General features: G+C 44.9%; 1 protein-coding gene across 5 annotated transcripts in view; it reads right to left on the minus strand.

Annotated features, from left to right (window-relative positions):
* The window catches only part of CAMK1D (calcium/calmodulin dependent protein kinase ID), a 500,660-nt gene that overhangs the window by 260,014 nt on the left and 220,195 nt on the right, over window positions 1–20,451 (minus strand). For 4 of the 5 annotated variants that reach the window (XM_073879923.1, XM_025853467.2, XM_073879924.1 and 1 more), the window contains one exon: window positions 5,783–5,914. The exons of the other annotated variant lie outside the window; for it this stretch is intronic. In XM_073879923.1, coding sequence (XP_073736024.1) covers window positions 5,783–5,914 — 132 coding nt within the window. The remainder of the gene's footprint in view (window positions 1–5,782; window positions 5,915–20,451) is intronic. 5 annotated transcript variants of the gene reach the window in all.

Genomic DNA, 20,451 nt, shown 5'->3' on the forward strand with positions numbered 1-20,451 from the left:
TATCCACACACACAATGTTAAGCTGAAATAAAACAATGAGTACCAAATGGTGGTCTGAACGAAGCTGAGTTTACTGTCTGCCTGGCAAGGCAAGATTGAAGTCAGGTCTCTCCTAGGGCCATAGGGAAGAGAGTCAGCTCTTCTTTGGGATTCGATGCTTTCACAGAGCCTGGTTTGAACAGGTCCCACCTGGGCTGTGTCCAGATTCTGGCAGGCATGGGGTCATTCAGCAGACACACCCACGTGTGCCTACTTCAAGCTTGGCAAGATTGTGACTTCAATCACACAACAACAACACCCACCAAATCACTAACCACGCCTCCCTCAACCTCTATTTTAATTGAATGACATGTTTTTTCTACATTAAGGAACTTGCATTAAGGGTTTTCTGGGGGTAGTCAAGGGTTCTAGGATCATAAACTATATACATCTTTCTCTGCTGGTTATCACATGGCCTTTGCCATTACTTTTCATACTTCCTGCCTGTGTCCTTAATTCCAAAACTACTTTTCCAAAGAAAAGGTCTCCCTTTGTTAGAATATCATCTTTGAAACAGATCAGATAGATCCTTAAAAAGCTATCTTGGTGCCTGAGAAACTCTTGAGTATCAGCTTTACCAGCTTAGCCATTTCTAGCCACTGGAAAAGTGGTTTTGTTCACCCCGAATCAATGAATTTCTATTGAAGCGTATGTTTCTCTAATACACACAATAAACTGGCATTTGGCAGTGATTTCCGCACATGAACAGGGCCGGCCTACCATGAGAACAAAGCTGCAGGAACAGAAGCAAGCCAGATTTCAATGAGTTCATCTATGGGGAAACCTTTCTCTGAAGGCTATAACTTAATACAAAACCAGCTGTCCTTGCCTTTGGGTGCTCAAGCTGCCTTCCCCCGAGTTAGTCTGCACTGAGAGAAATGTGTCTGGTCTAAGAAAACCAGAGAATCAAGCTACTGCAAGGAGTGCTCAGGCCTCTGGAGTTCTGCAGGTGCCTTGCTAAGTGTCCATTCACTCTCCAGAAGGTACAACCTCACCACGCTTCCTGCAACCCATCCTGACCTTGGCCACAGGGAATCCTGGGCTTTGGCATCTGCCACCTTTAGCGGCCTTGATCCCCTTCCGATAGTGCACCTGTCGCTGAGTTGTGCTGACTTGACCATCCCCGACTCCACCTTCTTTGGTCCGGGAATGGCTGTTACTACCCCTCCTTCTTTGGCCCCCCTCAAAGAACCAGCTGCTTTGAACCCCCTCAAAGAACCTTGAACTCAGCCAGCGGCTGGTGCCTGCTCCCTACTAACGGGATGGCAGGCTCAAGTCAATTTCCCTCGCTTATAATGAGATCCAGCCCTTTGAAAGAGACCATATTTGAATTCCCTCCTCTAAGTGGAACCTCTCACCTAAAGGAAGCACTGTCCGGTGTGTTTGTGCATGGACACATCTCTCCACACTGCTAAACACAGAAGAGCATTTTCACCCCCTGGGCGGTGAGACTAGGAGGCAAGGGCCCCATGTAGCTCTTCTCAACACTGAGTCGGCTGCGTGTCCGAATCGCTAGGTGGGGAGCAGGGGGAAGCACCCATCATAACCTCCAACACAGTTGGTCTAGGATGGATCCTGAGCATCTGATGTTCTGAAAAGCATCCCCGGTGACTTTAATGTGGGTGGAGAGCCCCTGATTTAGGGAGAAAATGGCAAAGACGTTCAGCCGAGACTCCCCAGTGTATCCAGATGGAGAACATCCAATTTAAAAGCCGGTCCTACCTAGATCCCTGCTCCCTGCCCACCCCTACCCCCCACTGCAAGATAATCTCTGCAGCCTACAAGGTATGCACTGGGACAGCATGTTGAACTCTGGGGCCACGCTTCATTTAGACAGTGCCTCTGCAACCTGCCTGAGCCTCAGATCCCCCCCATTAGGAAAAGAGATCCTCTAGATACATTTGTTTTCCATCTTCTCCCCTCTTCATCTCTCATTTAAATGCAGCCCTGGTTATATACTTGCCTTTCTGCTTCTCCAGAAAATGCTTCTTGTGTTGCCTTGAAATGAGATTTGGGCAGTGCCTGCCCTCTAAGTAAATAACAGCACAAAAACTATAAGCTCTATGATGCCATCAGGGGATGTAACACTAATGATATGATATTCCATAAGGCACGAAAGACTCCATTCGCGGGACGAAAACCAGCCATTCTGCTGGCGAAACTCACATGGAATCAGAGAGATCCTGCCCCCTGAATGCCAGAGTCAGACCAGCAGCTCTCTGTTACATAGCAACTGTCCACCATGATGCTTGTCACTCGTTATTCCTCGGAGCCTGGTTTCCTATCGACTTATCAAGTAGAAAATTCATTTTAGAACTATTTTCAGAGCAAGTATGAAGACATCCTTAAGGATAAATTAGCTACATTACTTCAATTCAATGAAAGACATAAATCTCTCACCCTGCAATGAGCTCAGCACATCGGAGGACAAGCCATCCTCAGACGGACCGGCTTAGATGAAAAATGGCACAGAAATACACAAATGACTGGGGTATATAGCAGAATATGGAATAAAACAGGTCTCTTTGGGACCTCATCTACAATGATTTAGCTATGGAAAGTACCACGAAGTTTTTTTTGTTCTTTCTTGTTTCAGAAAGTTTTAACATCCAGCAAGCCCAGATCACAACCACGTTCCAGACCCAGCTAGGCAACTGGCCATCCCCACCTGGCCCTCCCAAGACCCTCAAGCTCAGTGTGTCTAAGTCAGAACTCAGCACCTGCCCTCCAGGGCTTGCATTCCTGATCTCAGTTAAGGAGTTGTTATCTACCCCAGTTATCCCAGCAGAAACCTGATGGTTATCTTAGAACATTATCTCTTCTCAACCCTCTCCCTGCTTCTTCCAAATCCCTAAGTCCTGGCTGTTCCATGTTGTGTACACCGTCACCTTTGTCTCTCCCATCCCAGCTCACAGCTCCTGTTTCTACATGTTGCTTCTGAGACTCCCTCCGACAGCCTCCTAACAGTTCCCCTGCACTGAGTCTCTCCCCCTCCAATCCCTCCTGCATTCCGCCACAATAATCTTAATGAAACAACCCTGATCATGTCACTCGTCCATTAAAACCCTTCAGTGGCTGACTGTCTACGGAATGATGTTCGAAGTCCAAGGTGGGGTATGCGACCCCCCCCAGTGCAACCTCTCCAACCTCAGGTCTCCGTGCCTTAACTTGAACCGTCCTCCCCAGTCAAATGAGCCACTTTCCAGGACACCAGCCTGTCTCCCATACCCGGACCTCTGCTGGGGCAGCTCCCTCCTGGTTGGAATAGCCCCCTGTCTTTCTGCCCCCAGCAAAATATACTCTTTGTCTGGACCCACCTCCTCCACAAAACCTTTGCTCGCACCCCTCCCCAAAGGAAGAATTGGGCAGCTCGCACCTTGAGCCCCTGGCCAGACCTTCTCTCAAGGAATCTACGTTATCCCACTTATTTATAATCCAGCTGTAAGCTCCTGGAAGGCCAGAATTGCATCTTATCTTTCCCACCTTGGTGCCTAGCAGTGCCACCTGACGCATAGTAATTTAATAAATATTGGTTAAATGTTTGAATGTTGCAATGATGGCATTCTAACAGTTCCAAAACTGATTTCTTTACCACTCATACGCTTTGCTTTTGGCTGCTTAGGATGCAGAACTGCCTCTTGTAAATCATTTGCAGAGAACCAAAAAAAAAAAAAAAAAAAAATCAGCACGGGAGATTTATCACCTTCTTACCCCTTGAGAAATCATTTCTTTTTTCTTTATTCCTGAAAGAAGGGTCACACTTCAAGGCACTTCAAGAGCTGATAATAAGAAATGACCAAAATGAATTACTCCAAATTCCTGCCCTCCCTGCAGTTCAATGTCCTCTTCCTGGAAGTGATTATTGACGTAGGCACTGGGTTGAGACACTAATTAAAGCAGAATGACCATGGCATAAACCAAGACTGGCTTCTGAAGTCTATATCTGTGCCCCCTACCCATGTACATGCAGAATAACTATGAGAATAAAAACTGACTTCCCTGGTTTTGTGGCTTCTAAGCCTATGAGGGAGTCACCTAAAAATAAAGGTGCCATTCTCAATTCAGCGGTGGGCAGCCCCTGTGCCCACGGCCAAAGCTCTGGAAGGTTCTGGGCCCACTCAGAATTCCATCTGAAATGTCAAATATCTGCAATGTGGCTGCAAGACCCAGCAAACACCCTCTTCCCTGAGTGCTGATTTCATATTGGAAAATGAGCAATTTAAATAAATGTTTCATTAACGTGGTGTTTTCCTGCTTGATGCTAATGTACTTAGAGTAATTTGTTTTCCCAAGTTCTCTTCCATAGGATCATTTCATGCAATCCTCCCCAGGACAATCTGAAACTCTTTGCGTCCCTAACAGACAATCCAGAGAACCTAGAAACCTACCAAACAACCAAACCACCAAACAAATAAGCAAAAACCCTTCTGCTGAAAAGCTGTCGAGACCCATTTGTTCTGGAACACAGATCACATACAACGCAGAACAGAACAGACCATCCTGACCACGCTGGTGGCCCTGGGTTTGTACCAACGGCAACACAGCATCCTTCAGCAGGCACTACAGGTCCCAGAGAGACCAGTGGGAGAGGCGGGTTATTCAGGAAGAATGTGAGTATGTAACATTTTGTTTTGAGCCCCTAGAAGGCTTGTTCCCACTCTGCTTTGCTTATCTGTACGTGGATTCTTGCTGTGTGCTGACTCCAAACCCCAAAAATTTCAAGGATATTTCTAACATCCTTTATTAATAGAAGCTCTTAAGAATTTCATAACATAACGCTCAGATACAGTCTCCAAACATGCAAAAGCAGGTACCCTATAAGGGTTTGTTCCCCCAACCCTGTGAGACACGGGGGATCATGTCAACACGGGGAGCAGGCTGGACGGCACACCATTAAGACATCATCTTTTGGGGGGACCCAGCCACATTAGAATGGGTCTGTGTGTGCCATCATGCTGGGGGCGGGATTTTGATTCGGTTCTATCACACATGGCGAACGAAATTAAAACCAACGAAGAGGTGAAGCACTTGAACGGTGCACTCTGCGGAACTTGCTGGATGCCAGGAGCCATGTGTGTGGCAGGAAGCAGAAGACCCATTAAAGAGTATGTAAATGACTCTGGTGGCGTTGGCACTCGAGACCCTGCCATCTAGGAGCCACAAGGCACTGGACAAGTGACTTTATTCTGAGCTTTATCTCCTGCTTATAAAAATAAAGCCATGACAACGAGAAAACAGAAACAGTATGAGCAGCAGGGGCGACACCGGCTACCCTCCACTGAGCACTCACGACATAGCAGGTGCCATGGAAAGCACCCTATAAACACTTGTTAAGCACCATCTCCCTTACTCCTGAGGTTCCCCTGCGAGGGAGATGCTTAACTCCAGTTCATGGAGAAGGCTCAGGGTTCAGTGACCAGCCCAAGGTCACCGAGCTAGAGTGAGTCCAAAACCAAGTCTTTCTGACCAGTGTGTCCGTTGGAGATTGTGACTCCAATGACTGCCACAAAAGATGTGAGATGATACACACACACACACACACACACACACACACACACATATGCAAAATGCTCTGAATGCACCACAAGAACATCAGTCATTGGTAATGCCCGTCCCTTCCAGCATTCGGATCAGCCTCGTTGACCTCTGGGCACCCAGCTCCTGGTGGCCTCTCCTTCCCCCAGATGGGGACCCACCAATCCGAAGGTGGTGGGGAAAGAGGCCATCCCCTGGGGGCACTTACTTTCTCAGAACAGCTATCTCGTTCTCTATGCTGCTCTCCTTGCCCTTCAGCGCCTTCTTAGGGATGCACTTCACCGCAAAGAGTCTTCCACTGGCCTTCTCTTCGGCCAAGACCACTTCAGAAAATGCCCCTCTGTGAACAAAGAAGGAGAAAAAGAAGCGGCTTAGATTCAGGGGTTCCACAGGGTTCCCCAGTGGCTCCTCCAATCCTGTTACCAAGGTTGAAGGAATAATAACAACAATGGCCAACATGACTGTTACTTTTTTAGCCAGCATCGCTCCCTACTGGACTTCTTCATGCAAACAAGTACACACATGCAAAGATGCCCTCGTGCAAAGGGCCACGGGGATGTCCACCTGGGTTGGACCCGCTCCCACCACCACCTGCCACCCCGCAGAACAACGCGGTGGCAGTCGCCTCGGAGCAAACAGGGATGCTCCCAGAATGGTTTCTGCAGAGAAAGCTCACGTCCATCTCGGTAGTCAGCACCCCACCCCCAAGTCAACTAGAAAGTAATGCTCGAATTTCTAGATTCCTCACAGTTCCCTCCATTCCAAGGAAATTTTGGAGCCTGTTGCAAATGTTATTTAATTCTCACCGACAGGTAAGTATGTAACTGAAGTGCGAGTTGGTGCAACACGTGGTATCGACATGGGGCTAATTAATTGGTCGGGACACGCAAGCTGTTTTTCAATACAAACAAAGGCATACGTGATGCCCTGAGTGGGGGAGACTATTCTGCCTGAAAATGTGAATTGAACTCTGCAAAGGCAGAACAACACACTGAAAATACAACCAGGACATTTGGGGTCAGAGAGCTCACTTCTCCAGAGAAGACCCCTGTGGTCAGCAAGCCCCAGAGCCAGCGCCTCAGTGGCCGCCATGTTCCCCAACCCTGTCACCTCCTCTATCTGCCAGCAGGCAGGGCCTGGGTCCCATGATCGGCCTGGGGGGCAGAACGTCCCTAAGGACTGAAACAGAAGTAGGCTCCTCCACTGCCCACTCCAGGCCCCAGGAACTTAGGCTCTGTGCACACAGGCTAAGGAAAATCCACGGTCCACTGAGTCATTCCCTGTCTCTAGACTTCAAGGAGCAACTCTTTTTTCCTCAGAGAGACACTACACATGGCCTCTACACAGTTATAATTAGAGACAAACCCTCCTGCATCAAAAGAAACCACTAGAAGGACCAAGATCATCCCAATACCGGAGCCTCAGGGTCTCTGTTCTTCAGTCAACATCAAAGAGATGCTCAAGCAAGGAAAACATACTTTTCTCTTCCTCTCTTTACCCATGTGACAAGGGTACGTCTCCGTCACAGACCAAAGAAAATACAAATATATATATTTTAAAATCCCTTCCAGTGAGAGGAATTCACTCTGCTTAGTGCAATTAACTGTGAGTCTTCAGACAGCACTCCTTCTGGAACAGAAACTCGAGAGAAGAAATTCAGCTACCTTCATGTCTATATCTAATTATATAAACCTGAGGGGCAGAAGATCGGCTTTCCACCAAAGAACCAAATGGAAAATATCAGAACAAAGATCTTCTGCCCAAATCCACAAATCACTCGTCGTGTGCCTCTCGAGGATTCTCCCTCACAGTACCACGTGCCTCACAGACACACAAAACTTCTCGAATCAACCAGAACAACAATTATGAAACATAAATGCAAAAAACCCACAAAAGATTTCTCACAGAGGGATAAATGGAATCAAACATTCACGGCCAACAGATTTTGCCCAATGAAACCAATTCTTGGCAACTTGAGGGAATCCCCTCAACCCAGCTGTCTCTCCTCCTCACCCCTGTCTCAGGGATCCACTTTACAGCAAGGGCTCTTAGGTGGACAAAACCATGAACAACTATGCTCTGCTCCCTTTCTCTACCCTCCAGAAGGTAGAACAAGAGCTATGTTAGAGATGAGAAAAATCAGAGAGGAAAGACCAGGATTCTAGCACCATGGGTGATCTTACACCAGGGATTCCATGCATTTGTTTTCGGTTTTCCTATGTGCCATTTGAGTCCTTGGTGATGATGACACCACAGCGGTTTCTCTCCTGAGTCTGTTGGGCTGAGTGCATCTATTTTCCAGAGAGGAGAGAAGCCCTTTAGCGGCAGTGACCAAGCTGCCAGAGTCTGGTCTGAGACCTGCTAGACTTTTCGGCTGCCCCCTGCCCAGCTCTGCACCCACCATGCTCCTTCCTCTTCGGAATCTGCATGGAGAGTAACAGACTACAGCCAACACGGAAGAGGTACTCTGCTTAGCAGTAGCTATCAAGAGCTTGTAAGAGAAAACGCCTCCTTATTCTGTGGATCATTCCCTCCCTGGAAAACAGAGTGGAAAGTGAGGTTTCTGTGTATGAATTGACCCGGACCCATGACAGAAGGAGGGGACTAAGGTCCCCATGGGAGCCAGTGCTGGTGGGCTGCTGCAGAAAGCTGAGGTCAAGGTGAGGCAGTAATGCTCGTGGATCAAGGGCTCTCTGTCTTTGTCCCTGACTTCAGGAGGGATGGACTTATCTGCAACCCTGGGTGAGGACAGGACAGTGGGACATAAGTACATAAGGGGCTTCACAAGCTAAGCTTGACCACAAGTTACCTGTGAAAGGACACAAGGCAGGCCCCCGATGGCCAAGGAAGCCCGCCATGACTCCAGGAGTCTCCATCGACAGTTCCTCTGTAGAGTCACAAAGCCAAGGCTACAGTCCCATTCTCTCAGGCTGAAATTCAGTCTGCAATCCCATGTCTGGGCATGCTACCAAAAGAATCGATAGCAGGGACTCAAACAGATATTTGTGCACCCATGCTCATAGCTGCATTATTCACAACAGCCGAAAGGTGGGAACGACCCGGATATGCATCAGTGGATGAATGGATAAACAAAATGTGGCCTATCCATATAATGGACTATTATTCAGCCATACAAGAGAATGGAATTTTGGCACCTGCTACAACATGGATGAACCCTGAAGACATGACACGAAATGAAATAGGCCAGAATCAAAAGGACAAATACTGTACGATTCCACTTATACTACGAAGTACCCAGCGTGGTCAAATGCATACGTAGAAAGAGGAATGGTGGTTGCCAGATTTGGGGGAGCAGAGAATGGGGAGTCAGTGTTTAATGGGGACAGGGTTTCTATTTGGGAAGATAAACGTCTGCAGATGGCTGGTGGTGATGGTTGCACAAGAGTGTGAATTGACTTAATGCCACTGAACTACATGCTTACAAATGGTTAAAGGGATACATTTTATATTATGTATGTTTTACCATAAGAAAAAATTAAAAGTCTGCCTGGTTCTACTCACTGTCATTACCTGGGGATGGACGTGCTGAAAAAATTCAATAAACCTTTTCTCTCACTACCTTCCTGAAGGAAAAAGAAATGAGTAACAGCAGGGGTTGTATACCACTTGGAACTCACAAAGCACTTTGGTGCTTATCAACTAATCCAATTCTTGCCGCAACCCCAGAAAGTGTACAGGGCGTGTCACCGTCACCTCCGTTTTGCGGATAAAGAAGCCGGGGCTCAGTCATGCAGGTAGTAAGGTTCAGAAAAGGAAGTTTAGGTTTCCTAACCCCTCTGAGGTCCTTTCCCACACACTATGCTGGGCTGAAGCATGCTGTTGGCAGGGAGCCTGGGCTCTCAAACACGGAAGGTGACAGGCGTGGAGGGTCACTGTGCCTCTGGGTGAGCTGCCAACCCTCCCCAAGCATGCAAATCCACCTCCTCGCCTCCTTATTTAGGCAAACAATGTGCATTTACCTTCCCCAAGCTTTCCAAAGATAAAGCTCTCTGGTCTTCTTGGGCGATACAAGATTAGCATAAATTGTTATTGTTCCTGCAATAAGCAGAAATCACTTGAAGACACTTCCCCCCACTGCAGGAAAGCTAATTAAAGACATCAGAAGCAGAAACACATGAATGAAGAGTTTGGGCACTTTCAATGTAATTACACAACAAAGAGAAGTGTGTGTCTGGGCTGGAGCAGGGCGGGGTGGGGAGGGGGAAGGAGAGAGGGGGAGGCAGGCTGGGAGGGGGCTGGTGGCAGGAAGGAAGATGGCAAGAACAATGATCTGAGAGTCCATAAAGGTTTCAGACAACCCAATAAAATAAATTCCTAGAAACACAAGCAGGGACAGAGAGTTATAGAGTTTTAGAAATACAGAGGTCAAGGGAGGTTGCTCTCCATCAGCTGCCCATTTAAAATGGAACGGTAGAGACTTCCAGCCAGACTGTGCGCACCTGCGTCTTGGAATGTGGTCTGCTTCTGCCTGGCACCCAGGGCCCCCCCCCCCCGCTCTCTGCAATCTGACTCCCCCAACCCCAACCACCACCATTTGCCTGGAACCAGGTGGTCTGGGCCCTGGGGGAGGGGCCGTCTCCCAACAGCTCAATCCAATGGCTCCTTCTTGCTGCTCATCGTACTGGTTTCTTGTGTGGCCTCCTTCCTACACCTCACTTCTTCTTGGATCTAGAACACAGTTCTCACCTTCTACCTCCCGTCCCTTGTGTCTCTACCTCCACCTGCTCCTCTTCCCCCCATCAAACGTCAGTGCTCCCCCAGGCTGCATCCCCAGCTCTCCCTTCATCCTATTCTGCACCTGCCCCCTGGAAAATCAGTTGTATCCAGTTTCCAAACCCCGTCGCCTCATGGCTCCCTAACCTTAATCTAAATTTTAATCTCATTCATGTGCAATCTCATCTTTCCAGCTGCTTACGAGGGCCTTCTGGCTGAATCTCCCAACCAGCCTCTGAAGAGCCCCATAAACAAGTAAAAAACAGTATTTTTTTATTAATTTTTTTTACATTTTATTTTATTATGTTATGTGGCTAAAATGAACAAGTCAGGAAATGACAGATGTTGGTGGGGATGCGGAGAAAGGGGAACCCTCCTACACTGTTGGTGGGAATGCAAGCCGGTGCAACCACTCTGGAAAACAGTATGGAAGTTCCTCAAACAGTTGAAAATAGAGCTCCCATATGATCCAGCAATTGCACTACTGGGTATTTACCCCAAAGATACAAATGTAGGGATCCAAAGGGGTACGTGCACCCCGATGTTTATAGCAGCAATGTCCACAATAGCCAAACTGTGGAAAGAGCCAAGATGTCCATCGACAGATGAATGGATAAAGAAGATGTGGTATATATACACAATGGAATATTATGCAGCCATCAAAAAAAAACCCCAAAATCTTGCCATTTGCAATGAGGTGGATGGAACTAGAGGGTATTATGCTAAGTGAAATAAGTCAATCAGAGAAAGACAATTATCATATGATCTCACCAATATGAGGAATTCTTAATGTCAGGAAACAAACTGAGTGTTGCTGGAGTGGTGTGGGGGTGGGAGGGATGGGGTGGCTGGGTGGTAAGCATGGTGAATTGTGTAAAAAACAGTATTTTTACCCCCAAAGCTCCTCCTCTGTTCTCTCTCTCATTTCTACCAGTTCAAGAACACAGCCTAGAAACCTGTCTACCTCACTCCTCCCTGTCTCATCTCCCTCACCAAGTATGCTCGGGTCTCCCCTAAAGATTCCCAGCTGCCCATCTGTTCCATCCCTATACCACTGCACTTGCTCAACTTCTGGTCATTTCACTCTAGACTATTTCCAGGACTCTGTCCTCGCCCCTCCACCCCCAGCAAGCCTGCCCCCCACCTGCTCCCAGTATTACTTTTCTAAAGCAAAGATCTAGTTATGTTGCTGCCCTATCTAAAACCCTGAGGTTTCATGTCTCCGAGATAAAGTGGAAACTCCTTCGCAAGGGATCTCTGGTGCTCAAAGCTCTCCTCAACCTGACCCCAGCTCTGCGGACTCATCCACTCTAGAGCCAACTTCCCCAACACAAACACACTCCTGCCACATACACATCACCTCCACCCCACCACATCAGTCAACTGGCTGTACTCCTGGCCTTGCTTCAAGTCTTGCCCACCTTTTCCCACTTCCTTCAACACCATTCCTTTCTCTTTCTGCTTGGCAAAATTCCTTTTATATTTTAAAGGTCCCAGCTGGTATATTCCCTCTCTTTGAAGGCTTTCTCAATTGCCTTCCCACCCAGACAGAATGAGGCCCTCATTCTGAGACTTGTACGCTTGGCTTATACCTTCATCAACCCACTGACACCTTCCACTGTGGTCCTTTATGTGCTTGCCTACGAGACAGCAAGCATCCCAAGCCACTCTCTTTCTGTGTCTCCATACCTAACAATCCTGGCACCAGCTGGTGCCCAAGGCAGTTCTGATGATCACCATCACTTGAGGCTCTACTCTCTTTCTCCATCTAGCTTTCTACATCTCCCCGGTGCTGTAGACCCACAAAATAAATGACCTTCCACTCCATGTTGAAGAAAATGATACGGTCCCTGGGTGCCTGGGTGGCTCAGTCAGTTAAGCGACTGCCTTCAGCTCAGGTCATGATCCTGGAGTCCCGGGATGGAGGCCCACGTCGGGCTCCCTGTTCAGCAGGGAGTCTGCTTCTCCCTCTGACCCTTCCCCCTCTCATGTGCTCTCTCTCTCTTTCTCTCTCTTTCTCGCTCTCTCAAATAAATAAATAAATAAAATCTTTAAAAAAAAAAAAAGAAAATGATACGGTCCCTTTCCTCCTTCACAAAGTGTTCCTCCACATTTCTATGCAAGTGTAGGCAGAAAGAACCTCAAAGGTTTCTCTTAAAGCATAAAAACTCTTTTGAGTCTTCCTGGATATATTTCAAACCACACATTTGTGTGCCTGAACACATAAGTAATATTCTCCAGCTGAAGAATCCTGAGATCACAGTTTGTCCTGACTAGTAAAAATATTAAATTTGTGACACTGTGATATGACATTTCTCCCCATAAACCTTCATCCTGGTTAAATAAGCCAAATTTGGTAGGAATGAGGAGAGGGCAGATTTTTAGATGGTTGAAAGGACTTTGGAAAAGCATGTTCATGGGAGAAATAAAAATCCCAGTGTTTTAAAGATTGCATTTCTTCGAGTTGTAACAACATATTTATTTGATTTTTAAAGAACACTAACATTCCATTAAAAAAAAAAACACCAATTTCCATCTAAATTAAATCTCTGTGACAAATTATTGAAAGGTCAAACAAGAAGTTATTCTTGAAATGCTACATATTTTCAGCTCCTGAAGATAAGCTGTACAAATTACAAAAATTGAATCCTTCCCCTTTCTCTTCCACATTTCAAAGAAAATCAAATCTCATCACCTGGAGGCAGCTTACTCTGATTGTAAGCCAGGCACCCAGGAGGAAATAAACAATGTTTCACTGGCTGAATTTCTAAGACTCGGGGAAATGTCACATTTTCTATATTGACTAAAGAATTCTAAACAACTGCTTCTGCTTTTAACTTCATAAACGATGGCTCTGAAAAAGGCTGTTTCTTTTTGCTTTATCTAGTCAGCTGTGAGAAGGCAATCCCAATGTTTTAACGGTGGATCATCCATGCCCTAGACTATACATGCTAGAAAGTGCCCCCCTGAGGGGATGTACCCAGTCCTCCTGGAGGGAAATGATTCCAACTCCAACTAACCAAGGGAAGGGCAATGACATTAAGGGGGATGCGCTCTGGGAATTCCTTACATTCCTGAGTTTACTGAAAATGCAGCATTTAACGGTTTTGTGAACTACAGATAGACGTTCACCTGCCCTTTGTTAAAAAAAAAAAAAAATTCCTACAGCTATTCAGAGCACCGTACCTCCAGATCTGCTTCTATGTACAGTAGACCCCCTATCCCCAGGTTCACTTCCCACAGTCAACCAAGGCCTGGAAGCAGATGATTCTCCTGACGATATGTAGCCTCATGCTGTGTCACAATGCCTACATCATTCACCTACTTCATCGCATTACAGAGGCATTTTATCATCTCGCTCCATCACAAGAAGGCTGAGTACAGCACAGAAGATATTTTGAGAGAGACTATACTCTTGTAACTTTCATTACAGTATATTGTTATAATGGTTCTATTTTATTGTTCCTGTTGACTAATCCCTACTGTGCCTAATTTATAAGTTAAACTTTATCACAGGTATGCATGTATAGAAAAAAACACAGTATTTGGACATTCAGTTATTACCTGTGATTTCAGGCATCCACTGGGGGCCTCCATGGATAAGGGGGGACCAGAACTCAGAGCTAAGCCACGCCCAGGGCTATGCTGGCTAATGCACCTACTCACTACCAATTATTACCATAAAAAGCAAAAATAAGAATCTATGAATTCTGCTTTCCCAATTTCCAATGATCTTTAACCTGAAGTTGTTAAGAACACATACCAGATAGTATTTAAAAAGGGTACTTCATGTGCTGGCTGCTTTAAGTGCATATAATTTCAAAATAAATCCTTTTCTCATACAAAAGCAATTTAATCACAAGAGGGACAAACATTTAGCCTCCAACAACCTACAGCGACTTGCACATTTTAGATGTTCTACCAACGTGCATCCAATTGAACTGGTGACACCTTAAAGAGACAGATGCCTCTGATTTTCACCAAGAATCAGGAATTCCAGAGCTATCTCTTTGATTCACATCAGTACACGAAACCAATCGCTTGGTGAAATTATATCCATCTCAAATTAGACCAAGAAATAATCAGATGGTGCTGAAATGATTTGCCCTATTAGCTTAGAGTCAGCTTTTACAGGATCATTGCCTTCTCATTCTTTTTAGTCATTCTACATACAAATCAGATTGCTTGTGTTATTAACTGTATTAACACCATCATTTCTGGCCTATGACCATGACTGCCAGGCAACTGGGCAGACAGACGTTACCCCCAGGCCTTGGGCCATAAATTAAAATGTTCTTTTCCACTAAGCATACTCTTTCTCCAGTGTCAGGCCAGGCCAATATTAAGGGCTGAAGGGGGCAAAAAATGGGGGGAAAAAAAACTGCCCAGTGAAAAATGAAGTTGGTGATCCTTGGCTTTAGAGCATCTAAGCAATAGACAGGTGCCTTTTAGACCTATTGTTCCAGACCAGAATCCATTCTTAAAATAAAAAAACCTGTCTGCTAACTCTAACAATAATCTTACTGACCCCAGAGGATCCAAACAGATAAAAAGAGTAGTGGAGTCAGATGGTCTAAGCAACTCTCCAGACAGAAATTACACAGTTTCAGAAATGGCATTAACTCTTTCTGGTCAGATCTTCGGTCTAAAATCTCAGCTAACTCACACGCCACTGATGACATTTTGTTGTGCTAATTCAGCCCACTGACCTCAAGAAATCCATGCCCAGGCGGAAAAACACAGCAAACAAAGCAAAAAAAAAAAAAGGCAAAAAGAAAAGTTTTGCCTTCACACACTTCAAGAATAAATATGCACACATGAAAATTGGTATCCCATTTAGACAGAACATCTAGTCATTAAAGTGTGTCTTCCAAAAGCTCTACTTGGCAATTACACTGAAAGCCATATGTTAGTTTATGTTAATGCTTGAGCTAAAAGTATCAAAATTCCATTTCTTAAAAAAATAATCCATAAGTCAGGCCCTTATTAATTTGGACCCGTGCCTCACCAACCAGTTCAAATTAGAGACCTATCCTTAATTTTAGGAGGTTATGCATACAAATAGGGAGGCTCCTACTGAAAACAGCTCTTCTTTTTCACTCCAAAATCCCATTTTCCTCTTCAACTTGGTAAATTTCACAATGACTAGCAAGTTTCCCTAATAGCTTCAAGAACCACAATGAAACATTCTTAAATATTCAGACCATTAGCCTGATTTCTGCCCAGATCAATTCCCATTCTGAATACGTCCCTGTGTCTAAAGCCACTGGAACTGTTGGGGTTATGACAATGCTTGTCACGGGGGAAGGCATCAAAATGCCAGCAATAGCCATTGTGTGTGACATCTCTGGTTTCTCGAGCTTTTTCGGTGGCACTAAATCTATACTGTTAACTGCTTCACTGATCCAAATGCACAAGATAAATAAATTCCAAATGAATGCATACTGCCATATTTGAAGGCACCAGCTTCATTTAATAATCCAACTTTTCCCCCTTGGCTTCTCTGACAGGGCCTCACATTTTATGTCTGCCCTTTTCCAGTCACTTGTGAAAGGTTGATATGGAGCCTGACTAGGTCAGTCATTTTTCCTTAGCTCACCAACAGGGAGCATTAATGGGAGGCCTGGTTCTGGTGGGCGGGGACAGGGACAAAAGATTCAGTTCTCTGGGACTACAAAGTCTCCTATAGCCACAGCTAAAAAGCTAGCAACACTGAAAGGCACAGAAAGTGTCCGTGTGGGCCATATATGCATTTGTTGCAAGGGTATATTTCACTTGGATGATACAGGTTGAAGGGCTTCAGGACAGGCCCCCCACCCCACCCAAAATGTGCCACTTTGGCATGCGGATTATTTTGAGCTGAAGGCTCACCCTGCAGGCTCAAGAGAAACTTCTGTTCCTCCCTTAACCACATGGAAGAATCTAAATTGGGGGTCTTTCCCAGAATGAAGATTATTAACAGAGATAAATTTGATCTGAGTGACCCATCTCTATGGCAGGGCAAACATCTACTTACCAAACACCTTCTCCTCTTATTGTCCTGGGAAGTGCATCCAGGCCCCTACCCCCTTCTCCTAAGTTCGGAATGACATACACACCTCATATGAATTGCCTGTCTTTGGAATTCCCATGTCTATGTGGATTCTCTGTATGTACACCTATTAAATTTGATTTTTGCAGTGAAAAAAAAAATATTATTCTCTCCTATTACTGTCTCATATTAATCTGATTCTTAGTCCAGCTAGAAGGGCCTTTGAGGGGACAGGAATTCTTCTTCCACAACGAGGTAAGGACTTGGATGAAACTGGAACTCCCATTATATTCTCCATCTTTCTTTGTCAACTGTGCAGACCTGTCAGGTGGTACATCTCCTTGTGTCTCCACGGATCTCCCATTTGAAAAGATTCTCCCTACAGAAGTGGCTCTTCAGAGTGGCCCTCTTTCTCACTCCCATCCATTATGGTAAGGAGATCAGAACTAGAAGGCATTCATGTCCAACTCCTGTGACCACTAAAAAAATCCAACGTCCTCCTAATGCCAAATACATATTCCTTTATAGGGGCCACAGGACATCCTCAAATGGCGGGCAATACCTTAACAGCAAAGCTGGGGAAGCTATTTTAAGATAATCCCATCTGGCCCACCCTCACATGGCCATTCCTACTCCTTGGGACCCTCTGGAAAGCTCTGATTTTAAGCACTCTTTTATATCTATTTTAATGCTGGTTAAGGGCAGATGGATCAACAGGTAACTTGAAGGAAAAGTCTTTCAAGTTCCATGCCAGCCAAACTCACATATCAATATCCTTTCTAATTAGTTTTTCAAGATCCCACATTAAAAAAAAAGAGTCCTTATTCGTATAATAATTACTACATTAGGAGCGCCTGGGTGGCTCAGTCGGTTAAGCATCCGACTCTTGATCTCAGCTCAGGTCTTGATCTCATGGTCATGAGTTCAAGCCCCACATTGGGCTCCAAAAAATAATAATAATAACAATTACAACATTAAAGGGCCATTTGGTTATATCTACACAACCCCTAAGAGGTATCAAAACTATATCGAAAAAAAAAAATCAAAAGTTTGAGGGGCGCCTGGCTGGCTCAGTTGGGTGGAGCATGTGACTCTTGATCCCAGGGGCATGAGAGTTCCAGCCCCATACTGGGTGCAGAGATTACTTAAAAATAAAATCTTAAGGGGCACCTGGGTGGCTCCGTTGGTTAAGCATCTGTCTTCAGCTCAGGTCATGATCCCAGGGTCCTCAGATTGAGCCCCACAATGGGCTCCCTGCTCAGTGGATACTCTGCATCTCCCTCTCCCCCTGCTTGTGCTCTCTCTCTCTCTCTCTCTCTGTCAAATAAATAAATGAAAATCTTTAAAAATAATAATAATAAATAAATAAAATAAAATCTTCTAAAAAATCAAAAGTTTGAAATAGCAAATCATTGAAAATATTCAAAATATCTATAATAGGGGATTGGTTAAGTAAATTACAATCTAAAAAGACAATGAAGTACTAGGCAGCCATTTAAAATAATTAAGTAGATTTATGTGTGCTGATATAGAATTATCCCTAAGATATAGTGTTAAGTGAAAAAAATGAATGTGTAGAGCAAAGCATCCATTATGTTCCCATTTGCACCCACACCACACACACACACACACACACACACACACACACACACAGACACACACACAATCTCTAGAAAGAGACGAAGCAAGTTATACTTGCCTCTAGGAAGAGGCTTAAGAATGAGGAGAGTTACTTTTTATCCATTTTACTATGTACGTGCACTATTTTTCCATTAAAAGTTATTTAATGAAGTAGAGAAAACTTTGGAAAAGGACAGTGAGAGCTATCAATAATCATCTATGCAAAATGACTATCCAGCTAATTAAAGCCTCTTAGGTCCAACTAGTTACACCCTACTGATGAAATGTCCCCACCATATGGTGAAGTTTACCCTTGGTGGTATCTGGATATCTAAATAGGACTGGTATTCACTGGTATGACTCAGCCTTGTATACTTGGTTCACAATCAGCCTGAACACCTTCACCAATGAAAATATTTTTTGAAAAGGGGGGATACGTCAAGGAACTTTTCTTCATAGAGATCATTCATATATAACAACAGGGAACTCATTCGTGGGGAAGGGGGAACTTGACTCGGGCCCTGAAGGGGCCCTATGTTTCAACAGGCAAAAACATCAGGGAAGAAGAAGGAAGTCAAGAAAGGTGGGCTGGACAGAAGGAGAACATAATCCAGAGCCTATGCCCTCAGTAGGGCAGATCATAAACACACGAGGGGATTGTGGGATTGAGCAATGGTTTTTTGTGCAGAGCATATTGATAGGAACAAACTGTATGTGTGCATGTGCAAAACTACAAAACTTATCATTGCTGTTCAGACTCAGACAGAATAATGGCCCCCCTAAAACGTATCCATGTTCTAATCCCTGGGGTCTGTGAATGTTAGCTTACATGGCAAAAGGGGCTCTGCAGCTGTGATTAGATGAAGGGTCTTAAAATGGGGCTATGATACTGGATAAGCCAGGTGGCCCAAAGTAATCACAAGGGTCCTTACAAGAGGGAGGCCAGAAGATCAGAATCAGAGGAGACGGGATGCTGGAAGCAGTACTCGGAGTGATGCTGTTGCAGAAGGAGGATGTGAGTGAAGGAATGCTGGCAACTTCTAGAAGCTTAAAAAGGTTAAGAACAGGTTCTCCCTAGACCCCCTAGAAGGGACACAGTCCTGTCGACATGTTTATTTTAGCCTGTAAGACCCACTTCTGGACTTCTGCTTGGAACCGTAAGATAAATCTGTGTAGTCTTAGTCCACCAGGTCTGTGGCAATTTGTTATAGCAGCAATAAGGAACTAATACAAATACATATCTGTATTATTAGTATTTATCCTTATTTTACAGATGAGGAAACTGACCTCATCAAGGTTCAAGAACTTGTCCATCTCAAAGCCGGTGCCTGGAAGTACCAGGACTCAAACCCAGGTGTGAGGGGTTGATGGAATGCTGCCCTTGGAAAAGTAGCTTGAGACACACCAGGGACAAAAATGGCAAACACTGTCTCTACTTCCACTGAGTAATATAAAACATGACTTCTATATTTTCGACATGAAAATTCTCTTCTCTTTCTTCTTACTTTAGGAAGTGATTACTCCATAATTGGCTGAATCTCCCTACACTAACCGATGACATGCCCTGCACATCTTTTCATAACTGAGCTATACTTTGGACAGTTCCATAAACAAGGTTGTAGACAGAACTTGGTCAAGATGCAAGTTATTCTGTCCTTTCCTTGTATGTATAGAGTTGTACCATGGGGAACAATTCCCTTTGTCAGCAAGATAGGTTATTGTGCAAAGAATGAAGTTTCCTTAATCTAGATAATCACCACCACCACCACCACCATCACCACCACCATCATCATCCCCATCATCACCACCACCACCACCACCATCACCACCACCATCAAAACCACCACCACCACCACCACCACCATCATCATCCCCATCATCACCACCACCACCATCACCACCACCATCAAAACCACCACCACCACCACCACCATCATCATCATCCCCATCATCACCACCACCACCATCAAAACCACCACCACCACCACCACCATCATCATCATTCCCATCATCACCACCACCACCACCATCACCACCATCAAAACCACCACCACCACCACCACCATCATCATCATCCCCATCATCACCGCCATCAACACCACCATCACCATCATCATTATCACCACCATGACCACCACCATCATCAACATCTATGCTGTTTATTAAAGCCTTATTAGAAGCCTATTTTGAAAACAATATGCCAATAATTTTCTAATTCTACCAATAACCCTGCATGATAACATTATGCTTACTTTAAACCTAAGAAAACCTAAGTTCTCAAAGGTTAAAAATTTTACTAATGAGATAATAAACTGATATTCTAACCCTGGCTTGTTGTGAAAATCATGCTTTTTCATTTTTAAACCATGCCACCTCTTCAGGTATAGTTAATTTCATAATTCAGCAAAAGTAATGAGTGAATAGGGTACAGAGGGGTTTTTTTTTTTTTTGCTATATTTTGCCCTAAAAAAAAATTCCAATTTCTCCCCCAC

The sequence above is a fragment of the Callorhinus ursinus genome, unplaced genomic scaffold (genome assembly GCF_003265705.2).
Source record: "Callorhinus ursinus isolate GAN/ISIS: 27379988/994484 unplaced genomic scaffold, GSC_fseal_2.0 scaffold36, whole genome shotgun sequence".
Lineage (NCBI taxonomy): Eukaryota > Metazoa > Chordata > Mammalia > Carnivora > Otariidae > Callorhinus > Callorhinus ursinus.